This window comes from Denticeps clupeoides, chromosome 1, assembly GCF_900700375.1.
Source record: "Denticeps clupeoides chromosome 1, fDenClu1.1, whole genome shotgun sequence".
In the NCBI taxonomy this organism is placed as follows: Eukaryota; Metazoa; Chordata; class Actinopteri; order Clupeiformes; family Denticipitidae; genus Denticeps; species Denticeps clupeoides.
Genome location: NC_041707.1, coordinates 31,880,654 through 31,902,308, shown reverse-complemented (window position 1 = coordinate 31,902,308; position 21,655 = coordinate 31,880,654). Strand labels below are relative to the sequence as shown.

The following is a 21,655-nucleotide window of genomic DNA, read 5'->3' as shown; positions in this document are numbered from 1 at the left end:
CTTTGTGTAACTGGGCAGGCATCACCAGCACATGGCTCAGTCACTGCACGTTCTTACCTCAGAGAACCCATCATCATCCCCCAATTCCACCAGCACACCCCCAACTTTCTGTTCATGGATGATAATCAAGACAGAATTGTCACAGCTCGACTTCAGGAAGTTGGGAGTGCCTCATATGGTATGGACATCAGTGTCCCATGACCTGAACCCCATAGAGCATATCTGGGACCAGATGAAGCAGAGAATGAATGATCAAACCCACCCCTACATGACCTGGCAGAACTGTGTGTAGCACACACACAATCATCTGATTACGGGGCCGCATCCTTAACCGCTAGGCTGCCACTGCCCCTCTATAGCCCTAATGTATTGTGGGCAGTGCGTTTGTGTGTGTGTGTATACAATATATATGTATATAACAAACCCTCACACTACCAGGAATAGGTTTATTACTTTTATTTAATGTATTTATGATTGTGGACATGTCGATACAGAAGAAAGAACAGTTCAAGGCATTAATATAAATGCAGAGTTTTGGTCATACTAAGATCTTGCCTTTCTGTGGTACAGAATAAAACCCAGAAGACAACAATTTCTTGTAATCACATGTCCTATCTTGGAAGTTAGGACAAACAGCATAAAATAGATGACAAAAAAAAAAAAAACACAGAATACTGAAAATTCAGTATTCAGCATCCAGTGACCTTTGGTTTATTCAAATAAAGGTGTGTGTGTAAAAAGGTTTAAGGCCAAAGTAAACTGTAAAACTTCACTCAAAAAACAAGGCACAACAAACAAAAACAGAAATTGTGTTTTAAAAAAAAAAAAAAAAAAAAAAAAAAGAAAGAAATTTATTACATCCTAAATATAACCAGCTTTGAGGGTGTGGTGTAAGGAAGCCTGAAAAACCTTGAGAAGGTAGGTCTCCGGGCAAACCCCGTTTCAAATGGTTATAGCTCCATTAAGAGTAGAAGTAGAAAAATCAAGCAGGAGTTTCACGTGCCGCCTCCTGTAGTTTACATCTCGACTGAGGTATAAGAAGAAGAAGAAGAAAGACATCCATTTACTGCAGAACAATACCAGCACCTTCTAGATTCTCGTGATTAACAACTCTGAATCAGATTACAGAGCATGGCTTTTTTGAGAGATCAGATCTGTGTGTGTGTGTGTGTGTGTCTTCAGAATATTTAATGGCACTTAAAGGTGAGACTCTGGACTGAGTCGGATCTCCCATGAGGTTTTAGATGATTAGTGGGTCTCTGGTCTTCACGGTTCCGTCCTCCATGCCAAAATATACCTTCTCAGCCATCCCAACGAACAAACCCGTCTCTACCACCCCTACAAAGAGAGATGGGGGCGGGAGAAGAGAAATAAATAACACTTTAATTAAGATATGACGATAATTCATGTTTAAAAACACTAAAAAACCTTTAGGAGGTCACCGTTCAGTCAGAAATAACAGACCTGGGATCATTTTGATGGCGAAGTTGACTTCCTTCCAGTTCTGTGCTTGCTCAAACTTCCAGTCCAGAATAAAGTTGCTGTTGTCAGTCACAACCGGACCCTGAGGGAGGAACATGAGGCAGCATGACTGCGTATCCCTCCAATCGCCAGCCAACAGCATCTGCTTGCACACAATCTGAAACCGTGGTCAAAGGTAGCGGACAACGGGATGGACAGGGGCCTACAAACTACTGAGCAAGGATAGAAAGGGGAGGAAGAAAAAGGAGAAGACCGACACGCCAGTCATGAGTGTGTGGCAGCAACTAGAGACGCGAGTCTGAGAAAGATCTAGATTTGGCATGCCCACATTAAATGAGAGGAAGATGTTTCTTCACTTTCTTCAGTCAAATCTGAAATGCATTGTTCGTCGTACATGCGTTTGCTCATTAAAATAAATAAAATATAACAGAAGTAGGGGTTTAAAGACCAGCGATGATTTTTCATTTCAAATAATAAGCTTAATTTAGTAACATCATTATGGACACGTAATCTAGACCATGACACTGACTACATCCTGGACTTCTCCAACCCTACAACTGTAGGACTTATTATTATATCATCCTCAACCCTGCACTGACACCAACTGCAGGCTCACTCTACCCTGGAAGGGGGTCCCTCTCTGTATCACTCCTTCCCAAGGTTTCTTCCTTTCTTTTTTCCTCTCTCTTGTAGAGTTTTTTTTGTGTGGAGTTTTTCCTTGTGTGCAGAAGGGTCAAGTGTGGGGGGTGTCAACTGTAGGGCCTGTCAAAGCCCATTGAGACATACTGTATGTGATTTTGGGCTATATAAGAAATAAATGTTGTTGTTCTAAAGCACTTCTAGGCCACAAATGTGAGACATTGACATCAAGTATACATCAAAATCCCAGCACTACTCAATGAAAAAGATAGAGAGAGAGAGCGCAAAATGACTTATATATATATATATATATATATATAAATATAAGTGTCCACCAATTAAAAGTTGGTTAATTATTGTCCTCTTATTTCTTTTTATTATTATTTACTTAAAACCACACCCCCTTACACAAAGTGCCACACACCTAAACTAAAGCATTCTGTGTGAAACTGAATTCTGACTAATCACCGGTGGTGGCTCATCTCCAAGATTCAGCATCTTAACAGAGGTTAATATTTCATTTCTATTAACACAAAACATTATTTCAATTAAGCTGCTACTTTGTTCACAGAACAACACATAAAGTGAATCCTTTACTCTTGCTCAGTCAGTGAAGCATAGACGCGCACACACACACACCCCTCTCCAGGCGCCTGTATTGGCTGCCCACTGCTCACCAAGGGTGATGGTTAAAAGCAGAGGACATATTTCGTTGTGTCACTGTGTGTTTCGTTGTGTCACAGTGTTTCACAGAGGCAATTTTGCTTATTTTATAGTTATATCCTTCTCAGTCATTTTGAAAATGAGATTTTTACTCATATTAATGCATTTGTCAACTGATTTAAGTTTTTCACTTCATGTCTTTCAAGTAAGATGCTACTTTTCCCCAATAATTTTTAAATGTAACACTGTATATTTATACTGATGAAACATTATTTTTTTTGGGTCTGGAAGACCACAATTCTGACCACTGTCAGTGATGCCAAGCGTCTTCTGTAACTGGGAGGTAAGTGTATTCTAGTGTACACTAGTGTACAAAATTTGTTAAGATTATGACATTGTATAGTAAATTCAGACTGTTATTAAGCACACTGAAAAAGTATTCATGTGTACAAAAGATTTTAAATCAATCTCCAAATCATACAGTAACAGCATTATACACATCCTAATAACAAAATTAAATGAAAAAAAAAAAAAAAAAAATCAACGTACACACCTATAACTTCACACAGTGCATGTCCATCTTGACAACCAGTCACTTTTTCACCCAAAGTCACCATGCTAGAACCAGTGTTTTTCATATCAACAAGACCTCACGACCACAATTTTCATCGTATGCACCTATTTAATAACATTTTCTCACCGCTTTGCTGACAGCCATTCTGAGTGAGACTTCTCCCCCGAACCTCTGCATGATGGACCTGGAGATGGGGACGTAAGCCATGGGGATAACCTCTATGGGAACGCCCTTCTTCCACTGCTGACCCAGAGACTTGGAATCTTTCCTGCACAGACAGTAAATGGATTGCACATCATGGCTGCACATCATGTAATAATCTGCAGCACAGAAGGTAATAGCATATCGCCATCTGATGCCACGTCAGATTAACACAACACAGACACAACACATCTATTTTTACCTATAATCTGCAATAACAATGAAGTGTTTGGCACATCCAGCGACAATCTTCTCTTGAGTCAGACATCCTCTGACAAAGAAGATGCAAATTTCCCACATCAAATGTAAACATATACATTTTTTTATTCAGCGTGAATTATTTGTTCTTACTGCATTTATCTTACCCTCCTCCCTTTATGAGAGTGAGCATGGCGTCCACTTCATCTGCACCGTCGATCGCTACATCCAACTGGTCACACACGCATGCACACACACACGCACACACACAAATATATGTAAAAGGCATTGGTAAGTCGGGCATGACAGGTCAGGGAAACTTTACTCAAGCACAGGTCTGAAATGAGTTATTAGCCAATCAGATGGCGGTTGCCCGGATGAAGGTGACCATCTGCAGCGGCGAGCAGGCGAGTCCCCATTCTCGACTTGTGCAGAGTGTGTGAGCACCCCGCTCACGTGGGTCCATTCATCCTGAAGCGTGTGACTCACCTCTGGATGCCGGTCTAGATCTGAGAGAGTCAGACTGTGCTTGAGAATGAGCTGACGAGCCTGTGGAGGGACGTTATTAAAATGTTGTATTTCCGGTGGTGGTGGTATTATTATTATTCCGATACTCCACCTACACACTTGACTGAAAACATGAGTTCATAAAACACACACTCACCTGAAAAGAAGTAGGAACACACACAATATTCAGCTTCTCCTGTCGAACCCTCTGGGCTGCAATCAATAAATATATATAAAAACAAATTCACACTCATTTACACATATGCACTAGCAAAGTTTAGAGTCATTTAGAAAAAATATACATATGAAATAAATCAGACAAAAGTTTGAAATAATTATGTAGTTAAACCCACGTCTGCTGATTCACTAGATACTGTAGTAGTGTGAACCTGGCCACTTTTATTGCTTATTAAATCAAGGTAACCGTGTTCAGCTCTTTTCTAATAATCAATGACGCTGTCAGTGGCCGTCAGATTCCACAGGAACTGATAACGGGTCTCTCTACGTTTACGCATATCGAACAACGTCCGGACCAGACTTTTCACCCATTTGATGTCTATTTAATGCACCAAACGGTCTCTTATGAATAGAAACAACTTAAAAATGACCCTAAACGGGCAGTGTACACCTCTGTACATGTGTGAGTTTTCTTTTTGCAATTAGGTTTTACACTGTCTTGCTGTCTCTCTCTCTCTCTCTCTCTCACACACACACACACACACACACACTTCTCACCAAGTCGTTCCACTGCGTAGACAACAGTAGATCCGCTGCCCACTCCAAGAACGTGGCTGTTCTAAAAACAGGCAGGAAAGATGCAACATGCACCAAAAAAAAAAAAAAAAAAAAAAAGATCAATTTGCGGGTCGCACATCACGAGAAAGCTGCGCGACACCTACACGAGGTCCTTTAAAGCCATTTGGAGCCCTGGCGACCTCGCCGCGCTTTAAATAAGGAGATAACCCCGTCTTAGATAACCGAGGCTGCTCCTGGTGGAAAACGGAACAGCGAGAGAAATACGACTGCCCGTCACCAGCGCGAACACACACACACACACACACACACACACACACACACACACACACACACACACACACACACACACACACACACACACACACACACACACACACACACACACACTTTATTGTAGGCTAGAGCCGGTGCTGTCGCTAGTTACCCGGACGTGGTTGTCCACCGCCGCGTACGCCGCCAGCTTCTTCGCCTCCTCTGCCATGACGGAGCTGGACCTGGAGCCGGAGCTGCGACTCCCGCACACAAACACGTGGGTCTCCTTCCGGGTACCGCAGGGCGGCTGACCGTGCCTCCGGCAACCAGGGCGGGCGGACGCCGCACATCCGGACCCGAACGCGCGTCGGAGCCACCTCTGGCGTAACATCGGCCTGCGGAAAATGGCGTGTTTCACTTATCCTCGAGGGTTTTATTGGTGTATCGTCTCAGTAATTCATTGGTGTGCCGTCTCGATATCATTTTTTTCTTCCGCCAATTAATCTAGTTCCTCGTCGGACTACGACTGCCCAGCAAGGCTCACTGCTCCCGGCGCATTGATTTGCAACTGCGCGCATGTGTGGTGCGTTACGGCTTCGACTCGGGCTCAGCCAATCAGCTTCCAGAACCTGAAGCGCCGGCTTTCCACACGATGCGCACATCCACCTGGGTCACCATGCGGCTGCTGGATGATGGTGTACATCCGCGGAAAATAGCGACAGAAAGAAAGAAACAGACCCGAAATCACTTTTAGCCTTTATTTGGCGACCAGCTTGAAATGGTTTATTTTCAGTGTATGGCATGTCATAATCCACACACAACCGTTCAGGTAGACTTTCTCTCATTTTTACAAATTCTTAGCTTATCTGTTGACAAAAATTATTATTTTGACTTTGATTTATAATATTCGCTATATAAAAATCTACACATTGTACATTCATGATTAAAAAAATATTTTGAACCAAAAGGAACAGAACATCACAAAACGTAACTCGGAAAGAAAAACCCAAATCCTAAATTCAGATATAAGTTTCACAACGAAGGAATATTTGGACACTAATTGTGAGGAGAAGTCCAATGTCATCAGGGAACCAGCAAGAGGGACGCTGTGAGCTGCCCCAGAGACGGAAGAACAGAAAACGACACTGTCACAGGGGAGAGCACTACTAATATCTGATAAAACGTGGAAAAATTGTACAAGATGTCTCCATCTCCTCTTTCTCGTGCTCCCCCTACTGCTCTCTCACAGTTTTTACGCAGATTATGTTAATGCTGATGTCATAACTCTCCGCCCTCGTCATCCTTTAAGTAAGTGGGGAGCACTTATTTAAAACGGAGCTACCCCACTTTGTTAATACCCCAGAATTTGGGAAAGTGTCCAGCTGCACACCCCTACTTTAACGTTTCCTCCTTGGGACGACCAATCCCTACCTGACCTCTAACCCTTTAAATCTTTATCCTCACCCTGAGCCCCCAGGTGGCCTCCCTTCTGTTTCCCATCCGCATGCATTGGGCAATTTTCGGCAATTTTCACATTATGCACAAGAGGGCGCTCCAAAGCTGCGTGCAGAAACATTCATTCATTCATTCTTCACCCTGAGGCCTTTCAGAGAGGAAACAGTGGCTGGTGGTGCACTTGACTCAGATCCAAAGGTCAAATCAGCTTCAGGAAGCAACATCCTACAGTTAGCAATAAGGATAATAATCACTGGGGCGGAGTACCTTTATAGCCACTTATTACAGATGCAGCCCACTCAAAACCTGTCATTTCAATTGAACGTAACACCTCACAGGCAAGACAGTTCAGATCAATTCTGGCCAACTTCTTCTCAGTCCTGCCACTTGAAAATTGATTGGGGTGGTCATGTGACCCATGTCGTGTGAAAAATCAATCTGAAATCATTGATTTTCCACAAGTGAGACTACGATTGATCTTCAAAAAGTGACACTACCTCTTCGGTATATTTTTGGGCCTAGAGAAGCAATCACTGCCACTGTCAAGTGAATCACTTTGCCGTTTTGTAATAGAACGAACCTTAACTCAGGTCCTGTCTCTGGGTGCTAAAATCATTTCCTTTCATTTTAAATCTTATATAAGATTTTGACAGAAATAAATTACTAAATAAATTAATGTGAATTATTGACATTTACCATACATGTCTGTTCCAGTTTGTTTTAAAAGTACCTGCTGCTTCGTGAGCACCCTCTTGTGCAACTCGAAGGAAATAGAACGATTTAAGACAACAGAAATCACATAATCAGAATCAGCCCCAAGGTCTAATGTTCAATTTAGGATAATGTGTTTATTTTATTAAATTAAAGTGGGAATGAAATTCAAAACTGTGTAGTCCAGTCAGAACAAATTAAACTGTTCTTTTCCAAAATTGCTTAAGTATGATCGATGATTTCTGTCTGGCTCGTTTGCACGCTCACATTCTCTATAACGCTCTTTACATCTCCATTCATTTTAAATTTGTAGCTTTCAGAATAAAAGACTATTCCACCTTCATTCATATACAGTATATATGACATGGCTTCAAAAAGTCATTACGTTTAATAATTACTTTGATTTAAAATAAATAAAATAATAACCCTGGTTTCTCTTATAAAAGGCATACTGTTTTGTTTTCTTTGTTTCAGAGAAGCCATGCTTTATTTTCTGGATGCATGTATAGCTATACTGTATCTGTACTGTGCATGTGTGTGTGTGTGTGTTTGCGCACGTGCATGAGTAGCGGTATCAGTAGAACTGAGTTCACTCCTTAAAACCAAATCCCCGGTTCCTTCAGAGTCTGATCTCTCTTCACCCGTAAGACACACTGTACACTGAACACCTGTATCCAAACTAGAGATCTATTTAATAGAACGGTATGACAAACACATCTCTCTTAGAAATATCTAAAATATTATCAGGTAACTCACTATGTATATTGCTCTGATACACAGTTTCCGGAGGAAGGTACATCACTACATTTTGGTCTGTGCTGTGTCTGTAACACTAATGTACCACGATGGACTGGAATGTCTGAGATCTGGATTGGTCACGTTTGCATGTGATCAGTTGGAATCTTCCTAGAATGTGTGTATGTAGAGTTTATGTGTGTGTGTCTGTGTGTATTATGCCTGCAGTATGTATGGTGAAGGTATGTGTTTGTGTGTGTATGTGTGTCTGCATAATGAAGCAGGGGGGCACACACGCACACAGCAGAGGTGAAAGTAAGAGGTGAGACTCTTTGGCACAGAACTCAAAAAGGAAAGCAGGAGAGTAATGGAGGTCAGGAGAACTGCTACAGGGATGCTGAATCTCTTATCAACACAAACCTCTTCCGTGCTGCAGTCTCTCACACACACACACAGACACACACACAAAGACAGACAAACACATCCTCTATGTATCTGAATCCTTCTTTCTCTCCGTTCATTCTTCATTCTTGCGCTCCACCTGTTGGTTGCAGCTCCCTGCTACGGTCAGACTGTTTCCTCCCAGCGGGTTTTCAATCTTGCACTACATTTCCCAGAGGATTTTTTCCCACTCAGCTCAGTCTGTCTACATGTGCTGTGCGTCGATGATGTCAAGATAGCGAGCCTCAATAATGCGCGGCAGCAGGCAGTTCCTGATCAGCAGAGGAAATAAGTAAGATACCAACACACACACACACACACACACACAGGCTAACATACACATGTGCATCTGCCTACCTGATGGGGATGAGAATGATCATTAAGAGGGGAAAGATCATCTTCATGTAGGGCAGGGGGTACATCCCAAACGTACAGAGGAAGAGGAGTTGAACCATCTGCAGGAAGGTGAAGTAGTGGATCTTCCTCTGAGGAACCTTCCGGATGTAATGTGTGGGGGGATAGGAGGTCTGAGAGACAAATAGAGAGGCAGGGAGGGAGGGAAAGAAGATGTAAAAGAGGAGAAAAGACAGAAGCAAAGACATTTACACACTCGAAAATCAATATCTTCACAAATGTTGCAGGACGCTCTGTGCATTCATTTCACACACACACACACACACACACACACACACACACACACACACACACCATTTTTCATCTGTGTTCATTGTTGGCTATTTTTGAGCTTCAGAATGAACCACTCCAAACACAAAATGGAGACATTACCGCAAGAGTCCAGTTATGTGTATGTATGTGTGTGTGTGTGTGTGGTTGGGGGTGGTTTCATGATGTTGGGTAGACACTATGACATTGTGACTCCCAGGGGCTGCTGCCTGATTGATGGGTCCTGATCACTCCTAGCTGATGCCAATTAAATGCAGTAGACAGCCACAGGGCGTGGCTGCAACATTAACATGGATACTTTGTGTTTGCACAAAGTGTTCGACAAACGCCATATGGTTATGCCTTTTCCCTGGTTTCTGGCCCTTGTGCCTGTTTATTTTGTGTTTATTAAAAATGCTTACCTATCAACATGTCCTGTTTCTGCACCTCCTGTCCTACCCAGTCCCGAGATGACAGACATTTTCGGTAAAAAGGTATCATAACTAGAAATGACTGGACTGTTGTAGGCTTTTATGCTTACTCATCACATATAGAATAATATAAAATCTGGGAAAATCATTTGATCATGATAGTATATAACACCATAGATTATAATAAAATAGATATAATTATTTTATCGGCATGTCCACACAAACAAAAGTTGAAATCATTATTATGCACCGAGTTGTGGAGGCAGGGCAAATCCATTAATGGAAAGCGTAATTAACATCATTATAACGATGCGATACATCACAATTTTAGAAGGATTGATTTTATCCATTTTCAGCTAAAGTGGTGATCCTGCTGGACAGCAGGCGGCACTCATGAGCAGAACAGCGACAGTGTGATTCCCACCTGAGGAGCCGGCTGATGGAGAGGGAGCTGGACCTGTGATCCTCACAGTGGAGTTCATGTAAATGCTGGAATATTTAACACCTACCATGCCAATACAGAATTGTCTAAAGCGAGTTCACCATTCAAACACACATACACACACACGCACGCACCAGGGGTTTCTCAAGGTGCCCTTCTATATACGCATTACATGCAACACACGCCCACCTGTTCTTTGAGCAGGAGAGCCATACGGTCACACATCTGGTTTCCATCGATGGAGGTGAGAGCGATGTAGAGGAACAAGCCATACAGAACCGGCTTTGGGATCCACTGCAGTGGAACTGGCAGCAGGAACACGCTCACACCAATCAGGATGTTCGCCGCCAGTGACGTCACACGCGTCTCCTTCACACTCACAATCCTGCACACACACGTAATATAGTAATATATATGGCCATGCAAAGCCCTGGACGTAAACAAAGAGAGTGTTTACATAGAGACACACTCTCTCTTTCTCGTGCTCTCTCCCTGACACACAAACATTCACTCACTCACTCACTCACTCACGGTCTGGTTCCTTGAAACTGATATATGGGCAGACCATAAAGTCACATGAATCTCCTTCTCAATGACAATTCTGCTATCAGAGAAAACACACACACACACACACACACACACACACACTGTAGAGAACACTCCCTCACACCAATCAAGACACATGCATGTTGTTCCAAGAAAGTCCTTCACACCAATGTGAGACACAGGAAGAGAAGTCAATACACACACACACACACACACACACACACGGTACCAATCTAGATACTCTCCATCAAGGGCATCTGTATCTTTCACTCACATTACACACCCTGCAAGGGAAGGACAATAAATAAAATCTCAAGGTACTAATAAAAACCCACGTCTCCTCATTCTCTGAACGGAGTGAAACTGTGTTGATCTAATGGCATTCGCTACCATTTCTATATCTGTTCATCTCTTTCTACAAAACACGTTGAGATCAGACTTCCTGTGTAATGTTCTGAGCAGGAGCTTCATGGTGTTAAGATACTGACCACAACACAGTACAAACTACAAGAACACAAATTCATGGGCAGACAGTAAAGACTCACTTGTGTGTGTGTGTCAATATATATATATATACCTCTTGTTTATCTAAAAAGAACATGAATAAAGACAAGATTCATATTTATCATGTGTGGATCATATAACTGGCACTTTTGAATGTTTTTTACTGGGATAATTGCACCAAATCAGCTTCCTAGTTAGAATGGATTAGCCACACTCAGCTTCAGCTTTCCTGCCCACCTGAGCTGTGAAATCATCTCCAGCCCACGATTCAGCAGTAAGCTCAGGGTCATGCCAATCATTAAATAATTAACAGTCCAATTAGCAGTGTGAATTCCTAATTCATGCTAATCAGACATTTAATTGAGACAGGCTATAGATACAGTGTACAACATGCACCTCTGTAGGAATGAATAACATCAAAATCAGGGCGTACGTGTGATGTATGAGTGTGTGTGTGTGTGTGTGTGTGTGTGTGTGTGTGTGTAAGACTCACGTCTCATAGAGATACCCCCCCTCCACCCTCTCCTCCACGAGAGCAAGCTGCCTCACGTGCAGGGTGGAGTGGGGAAAGGCCGCGTGCATCCATGGCAACCCGAGGACTGACATCAGAATGTTCACAATCCCAGACAGAGTCAGGTCCCAGTGATACGCAGTGCCTTTTATTAACCTGTAATATGCAAACACACACGCGAACACACACAGGGGTCACTGGTGGACTCAAAAACAAGAGTGAAAGAGCCTCTCTTCTGCACCCATCAATCATCCAACAAAGCCACATTGCAGGTCTAGCAGACAGGTTCAAGAACAATCACACACACACAGGCAAATGCAAAAAATACATCACATGCTGATACACAAATGCTTGCTTCAATAGAGACATTGTAATGTGTCTCTAGCACAGTGTTTGTAAAAACACAATTTTTTAACCAAACGGTATGGAAACTGGGCAAAGACGTATACGTTTTGCAAAGGAAACATACTGTTATTTTCTGTGTATTTTGTCATGTAACAAGCCAATGTGCACAATTCAGACAAGCGATATTAAAACTATGGTCTACAATTAATGACTGATTTACCATTGAAATAACCGGTTTTCTGTGTCAATATTTATATCTTATCACCTTTCCTGTCAGAATTTCTTTTACTTACGTAACTGTGTGTGTGTGTGTGTGTGTGTGTGAGGCAAGGGAGCTGCAATGAAGATAAATGAGGTTTTGTTTGTTTGAGACTATGTAAGAGTGTGTGAGCTTGTGTGTAGGCATGTGTGTACCTGTTCTCAGGTGCGTTGGTGAGAGAGACTACGATGTTCTGGTCGATGAAGATGAGGAGTGCGAGGAGGAAGCCCAGCCCCATCGCACACAGCACACTTGCACCCGACAGCTTCTCAAACGGAGCCACGCGAAACATCGGCCCATTATGGAAATCAAACACCGGCACTGCCAATCACACACACACACAAACACACACACACACACACACACACACACACACACACACACACACACACACACAAATAATCTATTTAAGGAACAGTTCAGCCATTTTAAACACTTACCTGATTAAAATCTTTCAGATTCTGGCAATGTTTTGAAAAATGTACAACTCCTTCCAGTTCCTCAGTGCTATTAACAAGAGTGCAGTGTGCGCTCTGCAGCAGCATTCAAACTACAAGAAACCCAGATCATCATGCAGATTTCAGAGTATTAACAGTGCTATAATGAAAGCAGCCAGCTTTGGATCTCCCACTTTCTGTGCTGATGAAAAACACGGGGTTAGCTGAAATGCAATTAAATATCCAACCACATTTTCTAGCTGGGACAGAGTGTCCATTGCACTCGTTTTAACGTGGCAGAGGAGCTCAATTTTGAGATATGTGTTAGTGTACTAGAATTCAAATGCTGAAATGCGTATCTGTCTGTACAAAAAATATGGGTTTTTTTTCACAATAAATGCCTTCAGTTAAATGCAACAATGGATAAGCTGATCACTGACTAAAGACTGAAATACATGTAAGTGTATTAATTATTAATTACTGATATTGGGGAGTCCCAGTCTGGTGTGGGTCTGACAACAGTATTGTGCATCCATTTTAAGTTCGGGAAATTACAAGTGCTTGACACATCACTGATTTGGACATATCAAAGTAGGAAGAATCTCATATTTTCTCATACTGGCCCTTCATATGCAACCGATCCAGTCTGCTTTTTGACTCTGTGAGTCTATTTCTGAACACCGGCCTCCTTAGGGCTAAATTTGCAATTGCATCTGCCTCTCTAGAGTCCCCTCCTAAAGTCGTAATAACAGCCAGCCTACGTAAATTATCCAATTTGCACCTATTTTTTGCATCTGCAACCTCTGTTTTTGCTGAAAACTCCCACAATAAATGACATCCCCCACAAGAACATCAATTTGATGTTCACCCATGTTATGCAACATGTAAATCGTAAAATGTAAATTTAAAACCGGCTAACCTTTGCACACCAGGGCAGCAAGTAAAACAGCAAACAAAATACATGTAGTATAATATAAATACCAATAACTATAGGCCTTGTGCTAAATAGAATAATTTCTCTAAAAGCCTTGTGCTTTGGCCATCATTTTACATTAACCTTCAGCAGTATCTCACAACACAGAACTATAGGTAGATGTTAGACCATAAGGAAAATGTCACCGAATTACACATAAAATAAGCCAAAAATATACATATACAATACAAGTTTGGATGCACCAACTCATTTAAGGGTCTTGCATTTTTACATAACAGAAAAAACTGAAATACACTGGAATCAACACATGAGGTTAAGTAATAAACAAACAAACAAACAAACAAACAAACTCATTTGCATCTCTCCAGAGCAGGGAGCTTAAGCTGTGATGGCAGCATTTCAGACATTTGGCTTCTCTCCATCCTTTTAAGTTAGACAATGGGGATGGTTTCCAAAACCCCTCAAGGTTTACACTGAACCTTTCTTGTCATTCACTCCTGTTAATAAGCATCTCATGAAGTGTCTTTTGACATTGACAATTGTAAACAAAGGAATATTGAAGGTATAAAGAAGCAACTCATTCATCAAACACACTTCGCTCACTGCTGCTACAAAAATACTAAATATGTTTCTTGCATTGGATTCTTCAAAAAGGCTCCATTTTAGTCTCCATAATGCCACAGAGTAGGTGCGTCCAAACGTTTGTGGATGCATGTGGATGCATGTTTAGAACTGAGAGTATATGTGTATTTGTGTATTACAGTCATGGCCAAAAGTTTTGAGAATGACACAAATACTGTTTTTCACCAAGTTTTCTTCATCCATTTTTATTATGGCAATTTGCATATACACCAGAATGTTATAAAGAGTGATCAGATTAACTGCAAAACCCTCTTTGCCATGAAAATGAATTTAATCCCCCTTAAAAAAAAAACATTTCTACTGCATTTGAGCCCTGCCACAAAAAGTCCTACTGAGATCATTTCAGTGATCCTCTCGTTAACACAAGTGAGAATGTTGATGAGCACTGGAGGCTGGAGATCATTCTGTCATGCTGATTGAGTTAATATAGCAGACTGGAAGCTTAAAAGATTGCACCTAAAACAACTATTTATCACATCATCAACATCTTCAAGGAGTGAGTGTCGAGTGTTGTGAAGAAGGCTTCAGGGTGCCCAAGAAAGTCCAGCAAATACCAGGACCTTCACCTAAAGATGATTCAGTTGTGGGATCGGGGGGCCACCGGTGCAGAGCCTGCTCAGTAAGACTTTTGGAGGATGGCCTGGTGTCAAGAAGGGCAGCAAAGAAGCCACTTCTCTCCAAGAAAAACATCAAGGACAGACTGATATTCTGCAAAAAGAACAGTGATTGGAGTGCTGAGGACTGGGGTAAAGTCATTTTCTCTGATGAAGCACCTTTCCGATTGTTTGAGGCATCTTGAAAATTTATTGTCCAGAGAGGAAAAGGTGAGTGCTACCATCAGTCCTGTCTTGTGCCAACAGTAAAGCATCCTAAGACCATTCATGTGTGGGGCTGCTTTTCATTTAAGGGAGTTGGCTCACTCACAATTTTTCCTAAAAACACAGCCATGAATGGTAGAGGCATGAATGGTGCCAAACATCCTCCAACAGCAACTTCTCCCAACCATCCAAGAACAGTTTGGTGAAGAAAAATGCCTTTTTTTTAGCATGATGGAGCACTGTGCCCTAAGGCCAAAGTGACTGGGGGAACAAAACATTTAAATTTTGGGTCCATGGCCAGGAAACGTCTTAATCAAATTAAGAATTTGTGGTCAATCCTGAAGAGGCAGGTGGACAAACAAAAACCCACAAATTCTGACAAACTCCAAGCACTGATTATGAAGGAATGGGATATATCGACTCTTTGCATAAACTTGATGTAATTTTCATTAAAAGCCTTTGAAACTCATAAAATGCTTGTAATTATACTTCAATACACAACAGAAACAACTGACAAAAAGATCTAAAAAAAACTGAAGCAGCAAACTTTGTGAAAACAGTATTTCTCAAATACTGGTTCTCAAAACTTATGGACCCAACTGTAAAACAGATGTGAATATTTGGTGGCTTGTGCATTTGTGTGTGTGAATGTGAGGAAATACTCACAGCCGATGTCATTAAAAACGTAGGATCCTATGAAGGAGAACATGAGGACCGAGATGGGCAGAGCACAGTCTGACAGGATCTCTCTGATCTTCACATGCAGGAACGGGCTGTAGAGACAGGAGCTGCTCACTACCAAACTGTTTTAATAACCAACACTGTGCAGACCAATCTTCATACATCATGAACCAAAAATATTTTAGAATTTTGTGCTGTAAGCATGTTCCTGTGATCATTACTTCCTGTGTGTTCAATTAGCGTGCAATATTCCAAGAATAACCATGCCAATGAACGAGTGTATTCCACTCTACTTCTCATAAAGTAGAGCAGCCACCTATAATTCATTGTCACAGTGACCAACAACACACTTCAGACAGAAGAATACTTTTTAAGCATTTTTTAATTGCAACAGTATTATCTTATGAGCTTATGAAAATAATAAATGTACAGTTTTAATGAAAAGGACTGAGTGGACAAATGTTGAGAGCTGCCTTAGTGAAATATGGGATTTTTAAGCAGGCTATATATATTTTTAAATAATAAACCACAACCAAATTGCCAATATGTCTTCTCTATAAATGGTGAGGGTTTGTATAATTTCGGATATTGTATAAATTCATAATTAGGAAGACGTACATCTACTACCTTCTCTTTATGCTGTTTTCTACATTAAAGATCAAAATGTGCACATCAAAACATTGAGATATAAATATGAAATCATGCTGTACAATGGATCAAAGCACTGAAAAAAATTTAAAGTGGCCCAGCAATGCCTTTGTAACAGCATTGCTCATGCCTGTGTTCTCATTTTTACAGGGTAGCCTCCTGCTGTGCTGCCCTGTCAAAAAACAATTACCACATCCCAGACATGATGGTGAATTCCAGCTTGGATAATCAACTAGATCACTGATGTCACCATGTCACCACAAAATAACTCCTACAACTCCTACAGCTAATTATTTTTTTTCTATTATGGTTTTGTCATTTTAATGCTTTAAAGACATCTCTTTTGCATACCGACTTTGTCATTTCAAGCATTTCAGCATAAACATTCATCAAAATATTCGTACTATCAACAGTGTCCATTTGACTTTTAATTAAATTAATTAAATCACAAATTAATTCAATGCATGAGTTATTTTACATTAAATTCAATCACATCTGGCTAATCAATAAGGCAGTGAGGTTTATGTAAAAAGAATTAAATTTCATTTATCATAATTAAATTATGATTTATTTGTTCTTAGGAGGTAATGTGAAGCAAGGCCCCCTGCTGAGCCTACAATGGAACTCACCTCCTCTTAAACTCATAGAGTGTGTATCCTAGCCACAGCGTCCCCAACATGAGCAGGAGGCACAGCAGAGGCCGTGCACGTGTGCAGAGAATGAAGGATTCTGGGAGAACTGATAACCCTGCCCCTGAGCTGTTGGACCCCGCACCCATTAGGCCAGCACTCAGGCGCTGAAGTTCGGCTACACTTCCATTGGTCAACGTGGGTGGATGATAGTACTGTTGGAAGACTGGGACAGAAAGTGAAAGTGAGATTTGAAAGATTTCTGAAGTATGGCAATTCTATGATTCTTGTGGTGTGTGTCAGAAAGACTAGTCAGCGACTAATTTGTAGATTTTCAAACTGGTGCTAAGCAGTGAATGTGGTGCTAGTTGCTAGTGTAAGGTCAAAGGTGTCCTCAGGATTTTCTAAAATAAATGGATAAAACGAGAAAGAAACATGATGTTTGCATGGGGCTTGTTCCATTTTAAAGCTCATTAAAGCTCTTCATCTTCAAGATGCATATATACCAAGTGGTTCTTTCTTACACCTATACACCAGCAAACTAGCCTGAGCACAGTGCTTAGTGCCATTCAAAGATAAGGTCCATATCAGGACATCCGTTTCCCAGTTCAATTATTAAAGAACTTTTGTAAAAAATGACCAAAAGAACCATTTGCTACTCACTTTTGACTGTGCCTTTTACTGCATCCACTACAAATGCAATTGAGATAAAAAGGGCAATCACCTCCTCTATAGATCTGTAAAAACACACATACACAAACAATGGCCAATTTACACAATGAAGTACAAAGAGAATATAATTTAATTGTATTTGTGCATATGTGTGTGTAATCAGATAATTATGTATATTCGTATGTGTAACTGGTTATGAGTGTGCCTGACCTCTTAAAGAGTTTTACAAGTAAGCTGAGATTGAAAATTCCTCCTAAGATGAGGAACAGCGAGTTCCACAGGCCAATGCAGGCATAAAATGCAGCGAAGTCCAAATCATAATCATCGCAGATGCCCCGGATCACTGCTCACAAACACACACACAAACACAAAACACAGATCAATGATAATCAATACCAAAAACGTTCACAAAAGAATTTTTCTTTTCTTTCATAACAAAAGTACACTATACAATGCAGCAGAAATGCATTATTTGACTGCAACTGAATTGATTTTTAATTGTGTGTGATGCCATTCAACATTCTGTAAGAGCTATTAGTTGTCTGAGTGTGTTTGTGTATGAAAAACAACGCCTGAACATACCAAGCAACTTCAGTCACTCACAAGGGCAAAGCCCATATTGCTAAAAGGAAAATGCTCGCTAGTTTTTGTGTATGCATGTGAGAGAGAAAATGAGAATGTGACAAACTGTCCTAATTCTCTTGGTCTTCATCATTTATAATGTTGTTAAGGCAAATATTTAGCAGCAGTCCTAAATGAAAATACACATATTAAATACACATTTTCAGTTTTGTGGAGAAAGCTCCAGACAGAGGATATGTTGGTGTGTAAATGACAGTAAACCAGGCAGTTTTTAGTGCACATATGCATCATTATGATGTGAGAAGTTTAAACAGAATATGATGTTTTTTTGGGACTGTGCTAATGTGTGTCCACATGTCTTTATTTTTTAATAGTGTGTGTTGATGTGTGCAGTACAAAAAAGGACCAAAACAGAGAGTATAAACAGGCTTACCACCAATAAATATAGCAATGGGTGCAGTGGTCAGTGGGACAACCAGAGGAGAGCCAGCACATAAGGAGTAGATGATGCCCCCGATGCTCTGCCCAATGATCGTTTTCTGCACATCTGACAAACACGCACACACACACACACACACACAGACTCATCAATCCATTAATTGTAAACTTACAATCAGTTAAATGCTCTACAGGGAGTGCAGAATTATTAGGCAAATGAGTATTTTGTCCACATCATCCTCTTCATGCATGTTGTCTTACTCCAAGCTGTATAGGCTTGAAAGCCTACTACCAATTAAGCATATTATGTGATGTGCATTTCTGTAATGAGAAGGGGTGTGGTCTAATGACATCAACACCCTATATCAGGTGTGCATAATTATTAGACAACTTCCTTTCCTTTGGCAAAATGGGTCATAAGAAGGACTTGACAGGCTCAGAAAAGTCAAAAATAGTGAGATATCTTGCAGAGGGATACAGCACTCTTAAAATTACAAAGCTTCTGAAGCGTGATCATCGAACAATCAAGCGTTTCATTCAAAATAGTCAACAAGGTCGCAAGAAGCATGTGGAAAAAACCAAGGCACAAAATAACTGCCCATGAACTGAGAAAAGTCAAGCGTGCAGCTGCCAAGATGCCACTTGCCACCAGTTTGGCCATATTTCAGAGCTGCAACATCACTGGAGTGCCCAAAAGCACAAGGTGTGCAATACTCAGAGACATGGCCAAGGTAAGAAAGGCTGAAAGACGACCACCACTGAACAAGACACACAAGCTGAAACGTCAAGACTGGGCCATGAAATATCTCAAGACTGTTTTTTCTAAGGTTTTATGGACTGATGAAATGAGAGTGAGTCTTGATGGGCCAGATGGATGGGCCCGTAGCTGGATTGGTAAAGGGCAGAGTGCTCCAGTCCGACTCAGATGCCAGCAAGGGCTGGTTTCATCAAAGATGAGCTTGTGGGACCTTTTCGGGTTGAGGATGGAGTCAAGCTCAACTCCCAGTCCTACTGCCAGTTTCTGGAAGACACCTTCTTCAAGCAGTGGTACAGGAAGAAGTCTGCATCCTTCAAGAAAAACATGATTTTCATGCAGGACAATGCTCCATCACACGCGTCCAAGTACTCCACAGCGTGGCTGGCAAGAAAGGGTATAAAAGAAGAAAAACTAATGACATGGCCTCCTTGTTCACCTGATCTGAACCCCATTGAGAACCTGTGGTCCATCATCAAATGTCTGGGAAGCTGTGGTTGCTGTTGCACGCAATGTTGATGGTGAACAGATCAAAACACTGACAGAATCCATGGATGGCAGGCTTTTGAGTGTCCTTGCAAAGAAAGGTGGCTATATTGGTGGCTGATTTGTTTTTGTTTTTGAATGTCAGAAATGTATATTTGTGAATGTGGAGATGTTATATTGGTTTCACTGGTAAAAATAAATAATTGAAATGGGTATATATTTGTTTTTTGTTAAGTTGCCTAATAATTATGCACAGTAATAGTCACCTGCACACACAGATATCCCCCTAAAATAGCTAAAAATAAAAACAAACTAAAAACTACTTCCAAAAACATTCAGCTTTGATATTAATGAGTTTTTTGGGTTCATTGAGAACATGGTTGTTGTTCAATAATAAAATTATTCCTCAAAAATACAACTTGCCTAATAATTCTGCACTCCCTGTATATCTACTAGATGAATACTGGATTCTGACTGGTTGGGAGATTTGCATGATTTATGACCTTGTAACACATAAGATGAGGATAGAAAAACAAAAAATGTTGTTATTCAGTATTTCATGGCATGTAAAGATAAAGTGAAAATGTATAGATAACAAGGGGGAACATTTCTAAGGAAATTCATAGTATTGATTTGGAACTGCCATAGTGTCCTGACCCAGACTTTAAGCTCCTGCCTGGATAAAGCTGGGTTTGTTCCAGCATGGCAGCATTTAGATATGTGAGGGTTGTTTTTTTTCGTTCAGCCCCAGCAACTCTCATGGTAGACAGCAGTACATGCAATACATGCCTAACAAGGCCCACCCGAATTACTACAGCATTAGCAAAAAACTATATTAAATTAACATTAATTAACATTTGGAATTTTTCAAGATGATAACCCAGTATTGAATATTCAGGACATACTATCAATTGAAGTGGCCAATCTGGTGCTACAACATCACATTTAATTTCACCACTTTGGACAACAGAACAGATCCAACAAAATTCTTTTGATTGTTTTTGGTAAGAACAAAAGAAGAAACAAAGCATCTCTCACTCCAAGGTAAAGCAAGCAACTCTATTCCTCTACCAAATTCAGAAGGCATCTCCCAGGCCACTAGATTTTGGTATGAAAACACAGTTCACACACAGCATTGACAAAATGAATGTCCCTGTGTTTCTACATGACTGTGTTGTGCTGTCTGGTCTGTGGCTAGCCTTTGCTCTTTGCTCAATGCATTGAGCCTTGGGCACCGATGACCCTGACACTCCAGATGGTCTTCCTTCGATCACCTCACCGGGCTGGACATTTTTCCTACTGCCAGCATTCCCCCCATGTGTAATGCGGGCAATTGTCTGCATATCAATTCTAGATGCCAAAACTGCCTTTTCCTGTTCCTAGATTCCAACAGGTACGGCAACATAGACAAAAACACCATATAATCTAAATTTTTTTTAAGGAAATCATTTGACAGAAAAAGAGGCACATTTAAAGTTATTGCATCACCTCATTCACATTCTCTATGACAAGGAGCAAAAAAACATGTTTCGGTGACTGGTTAAATTATTATAAATCTTAAGTGCAAAAACAGAAATGGACAAGTCTGAATATTCAACATATTAGATGTACAGCATTTA

The 21,655-nt window shown here is 40.9% G+C and overlaps 2 protein-coding genes across 8 annotated transcripts in view; both read right to left on the bottom strand.

Moving 5' to 3' along the window:
* Nucleotides 1-799: 799 nt before the first annotated feature.
* On the bottom strand, nucleotides 800-5,838 carry rpia (ribose 5-phosphate isomerase A (ribose 5-phosphate epimerase)). Its single transcript, XM_028983139.1, has 9 exons — nucleotides 5,445-5,838; nucleotides 5,000-5,060; nucleotides 4,422-4,477; nucleotides 4,247-4,306; nucleotides 3,925-3,989; nucleotides 3,762-3,830; nucleotides 3,485-3,626; nucleotides 1,465-1,564; nucleotides 800-1,338 (listed from the first exon to the last, which is right to left on the bottom strand). The coding sequence occupies exons 1-9, from the start codon at nucleotides 5,661-5,663 to the stop codon at nucleotides 1,241-1,243; spliced, it is 870 nt and encodes a 289-aa protein (XP_028838972.1). The 5' UTR covers nucleotides 5,664-5,838; the 3' UTR covers nucleotides 800-1,240.
* A 178-nt stretch (nucleotides 5,839-6,016) lies between these two features.
* The window catches only part of slc4a11 (solute carrier family 4 member 11), a 54,692-nt gene continuing 39,053 nt past the window's right edge, over nucleotides 6,017-21,655 (bottom strand). For all 7 annotated transcript variants that reach the window (XM_028988381.1, XM_028988348.1, XM_028988370.1 and 4 more), the window contains 10 exons: nucleotides 18,792-18,905; nucleotides 17,987-18,119; nucleotides 17,768-17,841; nucleotides 17,105-17,330; nucleotides 15,813-15,919; nucleotides 12,471-12,636; nucleotides 11,694-11,867; nucleotides 10,340-10,535; nucleotides 8,972-9,141; nucleotides 6,017-8,886 (listed from right to left, as the gene is read on the bottom strand). In XM_028988381.1, coding sequence (XP_028844214.1) covers nucleotides 8,820-8,886; nucleotides 8,972-9,141; nucleotides 10,340-10,535; nucleotides 11,694-11,867; nucleotides 12,471-12,636; nucleotides 15,813-15,919; nucleotides 17,105-17,330; nucleotides 17,768-17,841; nucleotides 17,987-18,119; nucleotides 18,792-18,905 — 1,427 coding nt within the window. In that variant the 3' untranslated portion in view covers nucleotides 6,017-8,819. The remainder of the gene's footprint in view (nucleotides 8,887-8,971; nucleotides 9,142-10,339; nucleotides 10,536-11,693; nucleotides 11,868-12,470; nucleotides 12,637-15,812; nucleotides 15,920-17,104; nucleotides 17,331-17,767; nucleotides 17,842-17,986; nucleotides 18,120-18,791; nucleotides 18,906-21,655) is intronic.

Coding starts and splice junctions, on each gene's coding strand:
- rpia (XM_028983139.1), bottom strand. CDS start 5,663: ATGTTACGCCAGAGGTGGCTCCGACGCGCGTTCGGGTCCGGATGTGCG. Junction 5,061..5,444: donor CGGTGGACAACCACGTCCGG/GTAACTAGCGAC, acceptor GCCTGTTTTTAG/AACAGCCACGTTCTTGGAGT. Junction 1,339..1,464: donor CGCCATCAAAATGATCCCAG/GTCTGTTATTTC, acceptor CTCTCTTTGTAG/GGGTGGTAGAGACGGGTTTG.